The sequence below is a fragment of the Copadichromis virginalis genome, linkage group LG17 (genome assembly GCF_057382275.1).
Source record: "Copadichromis virginalis isolate Kocher_CV1m ecotype Utaka linkage group LG17, C_Virginalis_male_GT1.1, whole genome shotgun sequence".
Classification (NCBI taxonomy): domain Eukaryota; kingdom Metazoa; phylum Chordata; class Actinopteri; order Cichliformes; family Cichlidae; genus Copadichromis; species Copadichromis virginalis.
Window position 1 is genome coordinate 17,446,544 of NC_140634.1, and position 12,218 is coordinate 17,458,761.

General features: G+C 44.7%; 2 protein-coding genes across 5 annotated transcripts; one reads left to right on the top strand and one right to left on the bottom strand.

Moving 5' to 3' along the window:
• The first annotated feature begins 1,805 nt into the window (after positions 1-1,805).
• Positions 1,806-5,089, top strand: sco2 (synthesis of cytochrome C oxidase 2). 3 transcript variants are annotated; one of them, XM_085437674.1, is made up of 2 exons: positions 1,806-2,198; positions 2,912-5,089. In XM_085437674.1, the coding sequence occupies exon 2, from the start codon at positions 2,921-2,923 to the stop codon at positions 3,725-3,727; it is 807 nt and encodes a 268-aa protein (XP_085293800.1). In that variant the 5' UTR covers positions 1,806-2,198; positions 2,912-2,920; the 3' UTR covers positions 3,728-5,089. The 3 variants fall into 3 exon arrangements, with proteins under 3 accessions (XP_085293800.1, XP_085293801.1, XP_085293799.1); XM_085437675.1 differs by having other exon boundaries at positions 1,806-2,190; positions 2,909-5,089; XM_085437673.1 differs by having other exon boundaries at positions 1,807-2,198; positions 2,909-5,089.
• Positions 4,479-12,218, bottom strand: ncaph2 (non-SMC condensin II complex, subunit H2). Of its 2 annotated transcripts, none has more exons than XM_085437667.1 (20): positions 11,635-12,218; positions 10,750-10,862; positions 10,207-10,308; positions 10,070-10,131; positions 9,914-9,992; positions 8,891-8,947; positions 8,730-8,809; positions 8,491-8,642; positions 8,227-8,360; positions 8,040-8,123; positions 7,726-7,789; positions 7,550-7,651; positions 7,414-7,458; positions 7,238-7,308; positions 6,986-7,097; positions 6,807-6,899; positions 6,647-6,696; positions 6,345-6,446; positions 6,106-6,255; positions 4,479-4,691 (listed from the first exon to the last, which is right to left on the bottom strand). In XM_085437667.1, the coding sequence occupies exons 2-20, from the start codon at positions 10,855-10,857 to the stop codon at positions 4,569-4,571; spliced, it is 1,770 nt and encodes a 589-aa protein (XP_085293793.1). In that variant the 5' UTR covers positions 10,858-10,862; positions 11,635-12,218; the 3' UTR covers positions 4,479-4,568. The 2 variants fall into 2 exon arrangements, with proteins under 2 accessions (XP_085293793.1, XP_085293795.1); XM_085437669.1 differs by lacking the exon at positions 11,635-12,218 and adding an exon at positions 10,385-10,460 and having other exon boundaries at positions 10,750-10,805.

Here is a 12,218-nt window from a genome sequence, read left to right on the forward strand (position 1 = left end):
TGTGGACGTGCAAACAGGACGTGAACACAGTGAGAGATGCTGTGTGTGCTCAGCACTGCAGGGTTATGTAAAGGCTCTAAATCACTCAGCTGGACTCTTTAAACTGGCTTTCAGCCCTCACGTCACTGTCAGAATCACAGGTGACCTGAAACTCACGTCATTGGACAAAGGAAGGAAACACAGGCAGGCACAGAAAGAACCGGCCAATCAGGACGCCCCAAACTGGAGGCTTTGTCCTGTGAGGAAACGGTGCTAACCACTGCAGCACCTGGAAATAATAATAATAATAATAATAATAATAATAATAATAATAATAATTGTAACATGGTAGACTAATGTGCCTGTGTTAATTCAGCTCCATATTATTATGTGAAGTTGCACTGGGTTGGGAGTGGTTTTGTGTGTGTGTGTCACATTTTTGGTGAGCCAATGGCTGGAATGGGGTTGGACTAATTAGAGGAAGGTGTACTTGATTGCACTGATACACTGGTCTACTTATAGCCCACACTACAAACACTGCTGTGTCATTTTGTCTCTCTGTGCAGGTATGTAATGTGATGAAAAGAAATCAGATATGTTTGGGATGGATGGGTTTTGCGCTATGAATTTTATACTGAATGTGTCATTTTGTCTCTCTGTGCAGGCCAGGGCCTATTATATGCCACAACCTAAAGGCAGCAGAGTTGCAGAGGCTGGAGTGACCACTGGCTATATGCTTGCAGGGGTCTCCAAGGACAACTTCTAACCCTGTTAAAGGCAACACGCGGAGTGCAACTGGCCATGTGGCATAGCTGGCTCTGGCCTTGGGGCTATGTGTTTTTATACGATTCATAAATGGGACACTGGACTGTTTTATCTTTTATCTCTTGATATTTTTTTGTCAATAAATTATCTTTTAGAATTTTATTGACTGTCATTTTTTTGCCCACGACTGAGACGGTTGGTCAGACCTAGAATCTTTCTTTGGGTGTGTTACATAAGAATAAGAATAAGAAGAATAATAAGAATAAGAAGAATGATAAGAGGAAAATCAGCTGTGCACTGTGCATGCTGTGTGTTTGCGCTGCGATGTGACCTGGTTCCTTCTTCAGTGGTGCTTCAGCCGGTTTGTGCTGCCCTTAGAGCTCATTAAAGAAACATGGAGCGACGCAGCAGAGAAGAAGCTGAGCTGCGCGAGACGGACGGTTAGAGGACGCACGTGAACCATGATTTTCAGCTTCTTAGATTAAATCCTAAAAAACGAGTTAAAACCTGAATGATCAGTCAGAATCCCCTCTGAGCGCTCGTTCTGATTTAATTTAGAGGTGAAATCACGGAAACATGAGTATTTTTACCTGATTAGTTTCAATTCTTGATTTTTTTCCCCCGTTCTCATCGTTCAGGTGAAGTTCTGAACTCTGAGCTCAGGTTACCCGAAAGCTGCTCTGACTGCAGGAGCTGTAATAAATTATGTTAGTTGTGATTTTGTATGATTTCCTGATAACATGAACGTGCAGATGTTTGTTTGATTAAAGTGGAGCGCATCTGCAGTTGTCGGACGGCGCCATTCAGAGGAAGAAGCCAGTCTTACAGCTGATAATGACATGAAAGACATTTTACACAAACATGATGAATGAAGAGAGGCTGTTGTGGAGATTACGTGTCACCAGGGCTGTATCCCAATTCAGGGTCTGCAGCCTTAAAGTACGCGTCGTTAACGGTCCACAAGGGCCGCGCACTCAAAGACCGCTAAGGCCGGAAGTGCGAGGCTTCTGAAATGGGACGGTCTAGCCTCGGTCGCGCTGCCCAGGTTGCCTAGCAACCATGATACTAACAGCTGGAAACGTTTCATACAGCTTTGCTTGACAGAAATGAAGGAGAACATATTTTTGTTCATTTGTTTGTTTGTTTCTACATGGGCTTTGATTTGATAAGTATCTAAGGCTGAGACCACAGGACTGTAAAAACATGATTACTAAATTTGTCTCAGTATTTACTTTAAATATCCATGAAATCATCACATTCTCTGTAAGATTAAAGGTGGAGACAAGTGCAGTTGTAGATTTAGGAGTCCTGCTTCGTCACTCCAGCAGGTGGCGGCACTGCATCTCGATGTTTGCGGTAAACCACCATAGAAGAGGAAGCAGAAGCCGGAGGAGTGTTCGGTGGACGTGTGGCAGGAGCCGGTCACATTAGTGTGGGGTCTAAAAGGTAAACAGGTGAGTCCGCACCTCGTTTTTACCGGAACTCGCTGAATTCACGAGGCTAAAGCAGCTCGTGCATTAGCATTATCCCGAGCCGACACTCAGTTAGCTTTTGGCTAACCGCGTGCTCCTTAACCTTCAGTCACCAGGAAACCCTGTAGCACTGTCCTGACATCAGCTGTGTGTGTGTGTGTGTGTGTGGGGGGGGGGGGGGGGGTCTCTTCGGCTGGTGTTTGTATGTGTTTATCGTCATTTGTCCTGTGACGTAACAGCGTCGTGACGCGGTCAGTAACAGGTGAGGACGTAAACTCACCTGAGAGTTACTGAAGGTCTGGGGTCTAGGTAAGGCAGTGTCACGTGGGTTTAACTTCACTAAAACAGGAAAAATCCCCAAAGACGATTAAAAGGGTAATGAGTGTATGGAAGACCAAAGGGGCCAAGATTTTACATTTAAACTAATTATTTATTTATTTATTTATTTTATGAATGTCAGAAACTAATAATAACACGTGATGATAATGGATTTTATTTTGGTAAATTTTTAAAACTAAAATAATGTTTTGAGCTCAGCGTTTCAGTGTGTTTCTGAAGTCAGACTTCAAATGAAATAAGCGGATCTAAAGTTTAATAGACACAAGTGAAACATGTTTTATAATCAATAATTTGACAGATTAATGATCAGAATAAATAATATAATAAAATAATCTGGTCTTCCTGTCTTATAGCAGGTGGTGGAGATGTTGGGGCTGCGGTGCATCATGGGTGACCTGCGAGGAGGAGCGGCACTCCGGAGGACATTTGTGTCTTCGGCGGTGCTGAGTTTGAGGTGGCGGCTAGCACCGCAGGACAGGCTTCCTCAGGCTCGCTTCCTCTCTGGTGATCGGGACTCGTCGCCGTCAGTAGTGGCTAAAATGAAGCTGCGGACTCGGCTGCTGGTTACGCTGTTGTTCGGCGGCGGGTTGCTGGGTGTGTGGTGGTTTGTGCACTCAGAGAAACAGCAGAAGCTGCAGCAGCAGCGAGTGGAGCAGCTGCGGCAGGTGGCGCTGGGGCAGGGCACTTTCAGCCTCATGGACCACACGGGGTGCCGCCGGACGAAGGAGGACTTCCTGGGCAACTGGGTGCTGCTGTACTTTGGCTTCACGCACTGCCCTGACATCTGCCCCGAAGAGCTGGAAAAGCTAAGCACTGTCGTGATGACTCTGGACCGCGACGCCTCGCTGCCGCCGGTGCAGCCCCTTTTTATCACTGTAGACCCAGAGCGGGACGATGAGGCGGCGCTTGCCCGGTACGTTAAAGACTTCCATCCCCGGCTGATTGGGCTGACGGGGACGGTCGAGGAGGTGAAGCACGCAGGGCGGGACTACAGAGTGTACGCCAGCGCCGGGCCCAAAGACGAGGATGGCGACTACATTGTGGACCACACTATCCTCATCTACCTTGTCAGCCCTGACGGCCTCTTTCTCGACTACTACAACAGGATGAAGAGTGATGAGCAGATCGCCGACAGTGTCCGCAAACACATCAGAAACTATGCCACGCTGTGAGCGCTGGCTATATAGCAACCAATTACAGACTGTTTTCATAACAACCCCACTCACAGCTGGGGGATAAACTGCTTCTTGTCCTAAAACGGGACACTTCTCCATGGTAACACAGAACTGTAAACGTGTTTGAAGTGAAAGTTTGTCGATAATAACAATGTAAAATCCAGAGAGCATGCTCCCTCACTTCCTGTCTCAGCCTGATGGTTTCAGTGTGTGTGTGTGTGTGTGTGTGGGGCCTGGTGTCAGGAGAGGAACACACACAGATTTCCTGTTTAAGGTGTTCCTCTGTTGACACCTAGACAGACTTCCTGTTCCTCAGACAAGTGAAGCAGTCTGACTGCTTCCATGTGGAGCTGAGATGTTTATCAGGTTAAGTTTACTTCTCTCTTGCTCAGTGTGGATGAAGTGTGTTAACAGCTGGAAGAAGTGCATGCTGGGCATTTCCTCCAGTCTGTCACATAAATGGCAGTGGGACATGCTCTCTGAGAAAGTGTCAGTTTTCATAGTTAAAGGTCAGATTGGCCTCAGGGTGTGAGGACCTCGCCGATTCCTGTGAAGAGGTCAGCGATAGGGCAGATCATGCTGGTCACATGGAAACTGATCAGCTGTAATGTTGCTGTGGAAACAAGTTATATTATGGCGGACTTTAATGAAGCGTGAGTGACAGACAGGTTCTCGTCAGAAGGTCGTGCGTTTTTGTTTTTTGGCTTCTTGTTACCATCAGATTTTCCCCACAGACACAGAGAGTGCAGACAGTGACAAACATTTTATTACAAAAATTCAATAACATTGATCATCGATTAAACGTTACATGATGATGTCAGAGCGGCTTGTGCTGCATTCAGGCCTTCAGCGTGGCAAATCTGTCCGTCGCTCTGTGCGTGCTCAGTAGAGTCAGAGCCATTGTGTCCAAACTTCCCTCCAAACCGGCACAACTGTCGATCTCCACCGTGTAGTCGTTTGCCTGCAGGAAGTAGAGAGTCATGATCAGCAACCAATCAGCTGCAGCCATCCATCAACAGGAAGTGAAGACTCATCAGAACAGACTTTCAACCTTCTGACGGTGTCACTGATCAATAAAGTGATCAGACAGCTGTTCTGTTATTGATCAGCGAGCTCATCAGACTCTCGTCTGTCTTTAACCAGCTCAGAGGATTTAAAGAAATAAAAGCACCACTTCTGTCATGGAGGATTTTCAAAATAAAACCACCAGACTGATCCAGTTTCCTGTCCTTACCTTTTTCACAGTAAAACCCCTAAACACACACCTTGCTGTTCACTGGAATGAACACAGCTATGCACGATAGGGGCAGGTTTAAAAAAAAAAAAAAAATCAATTATCCTATTTAAATCGATTTCAATTTGAATAGTGTATCAATCCATTAATTCCTGAATCGATTTTTAAATATAAATGTATTTTGCCAGAAACACCAGAATCTCAGGTTAAAGCTCACAAAACTATTTCAACCACTGCCAAACAGTTAAAAAAGCAAATGAGAGCAGGTAAACGGCACATGCGGACATGCTGTCGTTGCTGAAAGCTGATATCTCACAAGTTCTGAAGCTGCAGGTTTCGTCACTCTGACCAAAATTCATTGAACCGGCAGCAAAAGAAGATCCAAACTATGCTCTATGTTTGAAAAACATTGTCATGAATTCCCTCTTTTGTGCCCAGGACAATAAAAACCACACTTCCTGCACAGCTGCCTCTCTGTGTATTCAGAGACCACCTCTGATGAATTCTCACAAGTCTTAGCTTTGTTTTTAATGCATAGATATAAATATGCATATATACTGATAAAAGATCAGAATTAAAATATTTCTGAGTCTAAATCAAATTGAATCCAATCAGTTATAGAAATCAGTGACGATACCCAGTGCGAATGCTATAGTGGGTCTAAACAGAGACTGTATATAAAAGATGGACATGGTGACATCATCTACTTCTGTATAAAGCCTGGATATTTTGTGTGGTCCCATGGTAAAAGCTCCTGACACTAATTGGCCCAAACATGTTGTTTTATTCAGTTCGATGGGATGACCTCATCAGGAAACATTCAGCAACAGAATGTTAAACACCTGCAGCGCTGCGCTCATCCTTGTACCGAACTGTGTGTGCAGAGCCATAACTATGACACCAGATTAACGTATCAATGCTGCAGTTTATCGTTTATGCTTTTTAGAGAATTCATCATCATTTGATGACATCCCTGACTGGAACAGGTGACGTTCACTGTTTGGGCCAAACTAGTCACAAAACGCGCAAAATGCCTCCTTTGGATTTGAGTGTGCTCAGATCATTAAAGTAAGTGTGGTCTGATGTGTGTGATCTCTGCGCTGTTATTGGTTGATCGCTGATGTCTGTGCAGATGTTTTACCAGCTGCAGGGAGGCCAGCAGGTACTTTGAGGCTTCAAAGTTGTCTAGACCATGAACGATGGCTGCAAACATTCTGCGGCATCCAACGCCGCTCAGCGCTCTCACGATGCGGTCTCCATAATCATGGATGTCAAATGCTGGGCGTTCCTCCTGGAAAATGGAGAGGCGGGGTTTAGAGTCAGAAGGGGTTTGAGTCAGAAGTTGGGTTAAGTTACTGGATGGGGCTCAGCAGGTTTTACCTGCAGTGCCAACTCAGGGCGGATCTTCTCCTCCCAGTCTTTGACCCTCCGAGACAGTGCTGTCTCCTGAGTGTAACCACGACTGTTTACCACTAACTGCTCCTAAATCCCACACACAAAGGGTTAATCAACTTCCTGCTATTCAAAATAAAAGCTTCACCTTCTTCATGACGGAGTTATAAGTAGTTTGATTTTTCTGATCATGGGTAGCTTCTAGCAGTAGGAACAAACCTTACAGGCTCCAAGTATGATTGATCAGAATGTACTGAACATTACTGAAGATAATAATATTGATCACTGACCACTCGCAGCTTCACCAGATCCTCGTAACTCAGTTCATCTCGGTGAGCTTCTGCGGACACAAACAGCATCAGATCATTACACACGTTCCACTGTTCCTGTATCGATACTGAACTGATTGAACTGATCGATCAGTTTCAGTCTGAATCTGAAGCATTTTACCAGGTGAAATGTGCTCCGGGCCACCCAGAAACTCGGCTGGGACGTCATCGGGAAAGGCGTCGTGCTCGTTGTCCGAGGCGTCATCATCCCCACCTTCAGACAGACATATCAGGCTTTAACGCAAACACACTCAAACAGCTTTTATGACCCTGAACTCAGACCAGCACTAAGACTGTTACCCAGCAGGTGCTGTCTCAACTCTTCCACAGGCTCCTCCCCCAGTTGACCAGGCCCCACCCCCTCTGGCTGTAGGAAGGTCCTCTTCAGCTCCTCGTCAGACATCATCACTCCCTGAGTGACATAACAAATGTGATAGTAATGAGTCATAATCTGACAATAACACTGACCCTGATAAAACGACCTGAACCGCAGCTGATGTCACTGCTGACATCACTGTGATGTCAGCATGGATGATGGTGTGTGCGTCTTACGGCTCTTCTGTTCATCCTCTTCTGATTTTTGAGTTTGTCTTTGATCGTGCTCAGGTAGATGTAGTTGAGGTCTGAAAAACAGGAAGTCTTAGCTTCATTTAACAGGAAGTATAAATTCAACTCTTCAGATTAAAAGTCTTTTTCTGGACACAGAAAAGTTTTCAGCCTATTGTTACCTGTAAATGTGGGTCCATTTTTCAACTTGTGCTCTGGAGGGTCAACTGAAACAAACAACCACAAAAAGGAAGTGACATGTTAACAGATAATGGGTCCACAGGAAGAACATGAGTGCTCCAAGCAGTTTGTTCTTACAGGTTCCTCTGAACCAGCTCCTGAAGTCCCGAAGGAAAGCGGCTCGTTTCCTTTTCCTCTTCCCGCAGTCGTCCAGCCCGTCGGGAACTCTGTAGCACTTCCCTGCAGAAGACACAAAACTCTGTAAGCACCTGCAGACTGAATACTGAAACACGCCACGCGGTCCCCATAGTTACCTGGTTTCAGTGGTTTGTCCTCCTCAAGCATGGCGTATGGGTCATGGAACGCCCAAACATTCACCTGAAAAAAAAAAAGAAGAAGAAAAAAAAAAAAAAAAAGATGTTTCATAATGAAGCTCTAGTAAAAAGGTCAAATTTAATGAATCTAGTTAGAAAACAAAATGAGGAACCGGAGCTTTATGAAAACTATTTTTTTCAAAATAAAAGTACTGTTGTGCTTTAAGTGTGTGAGATTTTTGACTAGGGGAAAATAAACGCTCCTGTGGCGAACACTGAGCTGCAATCTGGGGGATTAAAGCAGATTAACGTACAGCAGGAGGAATCGGCTCCTCTCTCCTCGGTTTGTTGGCTTCCATATGTTGCCTCTCTCGGATCATTCGACCATCACTCGGAGCCTGAAACACACCAACGACACTGAAGTTACACAAGGAGAAGAAGAAGATGAAGAGGTGGTGGCTGAAACTGTTCTGTGATTCTAACAAGTGAAATCTCCTCCACCTGCAATCTGTCCACATGCTCCTCCTCCTGCTCCATGTTGTCCAACTCTAAGGGGAGGAAATCGTCTGCTGCATCGCCTCCACCCTCCTCAGCATCAGCTCTGCCCATTTCAACATCCACTGGAACCACAGCATCTGAGCCATGAAGGTCAAAAGTAAAAAAAAAATCAGAAACCAAAGTAGTGAAAGTCAAGAAGAAAAAAAAAGGGGAGCAAAGCGGGAGGAAATGTGTCATGAAGGACTGAACAGGTGAGGTGAGGTGTACCTGGGGGCTGGGTCTCTAGTTGAGCGAAGTCACTGTGAGGCAGGGAAGTGGAAGCAACTGATCTGAATGTGAGCAGGATCATGTCGCCCTCACCTGGGACGAACAGGTTGATCCTGAAGTCCTTCTGACTGCACAGGATCTCACCTTTCACACTGACACACAGGCATAGAACCAGGTGAGACCTCATCATCGGGGAGCGAGGCTTAGCTCTCATTTAGTTGCTGTGCGAGATCACTGACCTGATGAGGGGCAGTTTCTTTTTCTCTTGGGTTTCAGGTGCAATCAAAGACTCCGGAGGAAGAGGCGGCACGTCCACAGTCTGCATAGGTCAGAGGTCACAAGCAGAGGTCAGAGGCCAGAACGAGCTGCAGGTAAACTGACCTCAGAGAATCAAACTCACCGTGTTGGAGTCAGACCTCTCAGATCGGTCCGACACTTCCAGGTCCAACGCAGAAAACTGAAGGACACAAATGATGTTACTCATTTACACCCGAGCACACCTGACTTTGACAGGATAAAGAGTTACAAAAAAGGAGTAAAAATAAAAAGGCAAAAATGACACGATACAGATTTAAAAAGAATTTCTGTGAAAATCTGAGGTCAAAATTTATTTTATTTTTTACGATTAAAAGGTTGAATCTGAAAAATCTAGATCATTAATAATAAATAATTAAAATAATTAATGATCACGATAAAGAATGTTTTAAATTTAAGGTTCTAATTTTTTAAATATGATATGGTCAGTGACTGAATGAAGTGACTACGTTCCCCAGAATGCCCTGTGAGTGTTGTTAGAGAATGGCGTAACAGTAAAACCTTAACCCTGTGCCTGTTTTCATTCTGACCTGTTAACTCACGTTACCTGAGGGGTACCTCAGGCTTGGCTCCAGGTCCCCTGTAACTTGCTGTTTATATTCTTGAGCACAGATGCCACATTTTCACCCAAACAGCTTCACACTCAGTGACCTCAGATGCTTCAGTTCCAGCTGACCCTGACTTCTTGTCTGCTCCAGGACCGAACTATTTCTACAGCTCGGCTCACTCTGCAGCCTCTGAGGGTTAAAGAAGGCCTTGGCTCTGGAGCAAGCTGGCTAATAACATCAGGCTCATAGAGTCAGGTGCTTCCTTTAAATCCCCTCTGAAAACATGTTTCATAGACTTTCTTTGAAGTCTATAAAAATGTCAGATATCAGTTTTGAATTTTTAGAACAGAAACATTTTATACTTCTTTTCCTTGGTGTGGTTTATTTTTGAGTCTAACATCCAGCTCTCAAAGCACTTTATCGCCAGTGTGTTTAAATGAATGAAGCATCATGAAAGCTGAAAATCAAATCAGGGACAAAATGTGACTCTGGAAGTTTGCTCTCAGGTAAAGAACCACCTTTAATAAAAGCTGCCTGGTCTTTTTTTTTAATTTTTTTACCTCCTCCAAGTTGTCAGCATCATGACTGCTCACTGCTCTGCCATCACCCTCCTGAGACTCTGTTGCCTGCTTGTTGCGTCTGTCGGGAGAGCACAAAGATAATGTGTGAACCTGCAGCAGGAAATCAAACCAGCATGTGGGCGGAGTCACGCCTACTTCTTGTTCTTGTCGTTGATGTACTCCAGAGTCTGGAACACCAGGCTGTGCAACAGCTCCACCTGAAACAGACGCAGATGCCGTCACATGACTCCATCACAGACTGGCCGAGGTCATGTGACTTGTGTGTGGCTCACCTTCTTGCTGTAGATGCAGGCGGAGCCCTGGATGAGCAGCGCAGCCTCTGCGAAGTTCAGCCTGGTTTTCCCACCATCGAAGGTGATACACATGTCATCCAGCTGCAGACACACAGACAGATGTTACTGGGCGGAGCTCAGCTTCATTCCATCAGGCTGTGACTGACTGAAATCCCACCTGGATTCACGTTTGTGTCTCTGTGGATCACCTGAAGCTGCCAGACCAGTCCTTTGTGAATGACCTGAACAATAAACTGACCCAGAGCAATTTGTCTGAAATGCAGTTGTTACCTTCTAATTACAGCTCTGTCTTCTTCTGTCTGCATTAGAAGTACTGCAGAGCTTACTGCTAAAACTGACACCTTCTCCGTGCTGCTTTTACTCTTTACAAAGACACCCAGGGAGCCAGACTGACCCTGTAGGTGAGCCTGTTCTGGGGCACGGACCACATGTTTGATGCAGAAGGATATTGCTGTCTCGTGTCAGTTTGTATGGAGGACGAAAGCTATCAAAGTAAGAGCCTCTGTGGTATAAATAAATTACCTCATCTAAGTAGTCGTTTAGCTCTGACGCCAGGTCGATCTCCCAGTTCTTTGTGAGCTCTCGGATCGGCTGGAGCAGGTGAGCATATCGGCTCTCTGTGGACTCCATCTCACCTGAAACAGGTAGAACCAGAACAGGCTGTGAATCCTGCGGGGTCTCAAACATCACTCGGTCTTTAAGCAGCTCGTTTCTCTGCAGTGCTCTGAGTTGCAGATGGAACGCTTTCTCATTTAAAACTCAAGCAAAGATTACTTTCATTCAGTCCAAATTTGATATAATAGTAGATTCATAAAAGCCTGTAATGTCGATCAGAGCGCACAGCTACAGCTGGACTGTACATATCGATTTAAGTATCGATTATCAGTTTTCATGGTGAACTCTTTGCATTCACCTGTCCTCAAAATCAAACAAAACTGTGTTATCGCTGCTGTGAATTATATTAAATAGCGTGATAATTGCTACGAGCTAAAGCGGCAAATACTGAAATCAGAGAGAACGAAATTAAAGCAAAGTACGTTCAAAAATGTGATTTATTTTAATCGCTGTAGCTAAACCTGTGATTAAAAGATAAACTTAACAAATTAACTTATTCCTAATCTAACGCCGAATATACCGGGACATTCCACTGTTTAGTAAACCGTGTTAATTAATCCTCTGTGAGATCGATGTTTACATCAATCCGAATGAAACACAGAAATGTCAGATTTATCAACGCAATGTGGCGGAGCGTCTAAGCGACTGCAGCTGTCAAAGCTTGAACACTTGGCTCATTTACCTGCTCAGCTTGGTTATTTTTTTAAATAAGAGAAATACCTGAGAATAAGCAGGTGTCGGTAACATGAAGCAGCGACGGTGTTTAAGGAGTAAAATCAGAGAGAAACTTACCAAAAAACCTGAGCCGAGCTACACCGGGGCTAACTGTTTGTAGCCGTTAGCACAACACTCAAAGTACCCGCGTTAAATTTCTTCTTCGCTGCTCTGGTCTGTGTAGCAGCTCCGCGTGCTGCCCCCTGGCGGCGCTATGGTGTGATACAGGCTGCCGACCGCTAGATGGCAGCGTTGCAGTTTAAAGCAATGACTGTAGAAAACATCTACAGTTTTCTACAGTTTTCTGTAAAACTGTAGAAAACTTCTCCAGTCATTGGTTTAAAGAAACTGGGCGAGCTGCTGCCTGCACCTTGCGATCTGTTTATAAGAAATACAGATGATTTGGCATGCGCAAAACAGCGCAAGAGCAAAGCCAAGTCAAATAGTGAGAATTTGGACTCCATATTTCATATTTATATCTGCAAATATCAGGCTAAAGCCATATTCATTCATTGGACTTATTTTGTAATATCACAGAATATTTAAAGCCCCTGTTTTATTTTTGTTTATACATGATAACAAGTTAAATAAAAACCCTGTGCTACACGACTGGTGTAGGATTAAAGGTTAAAGAATCCTAAGCAACAAAACAAAAACAAAAA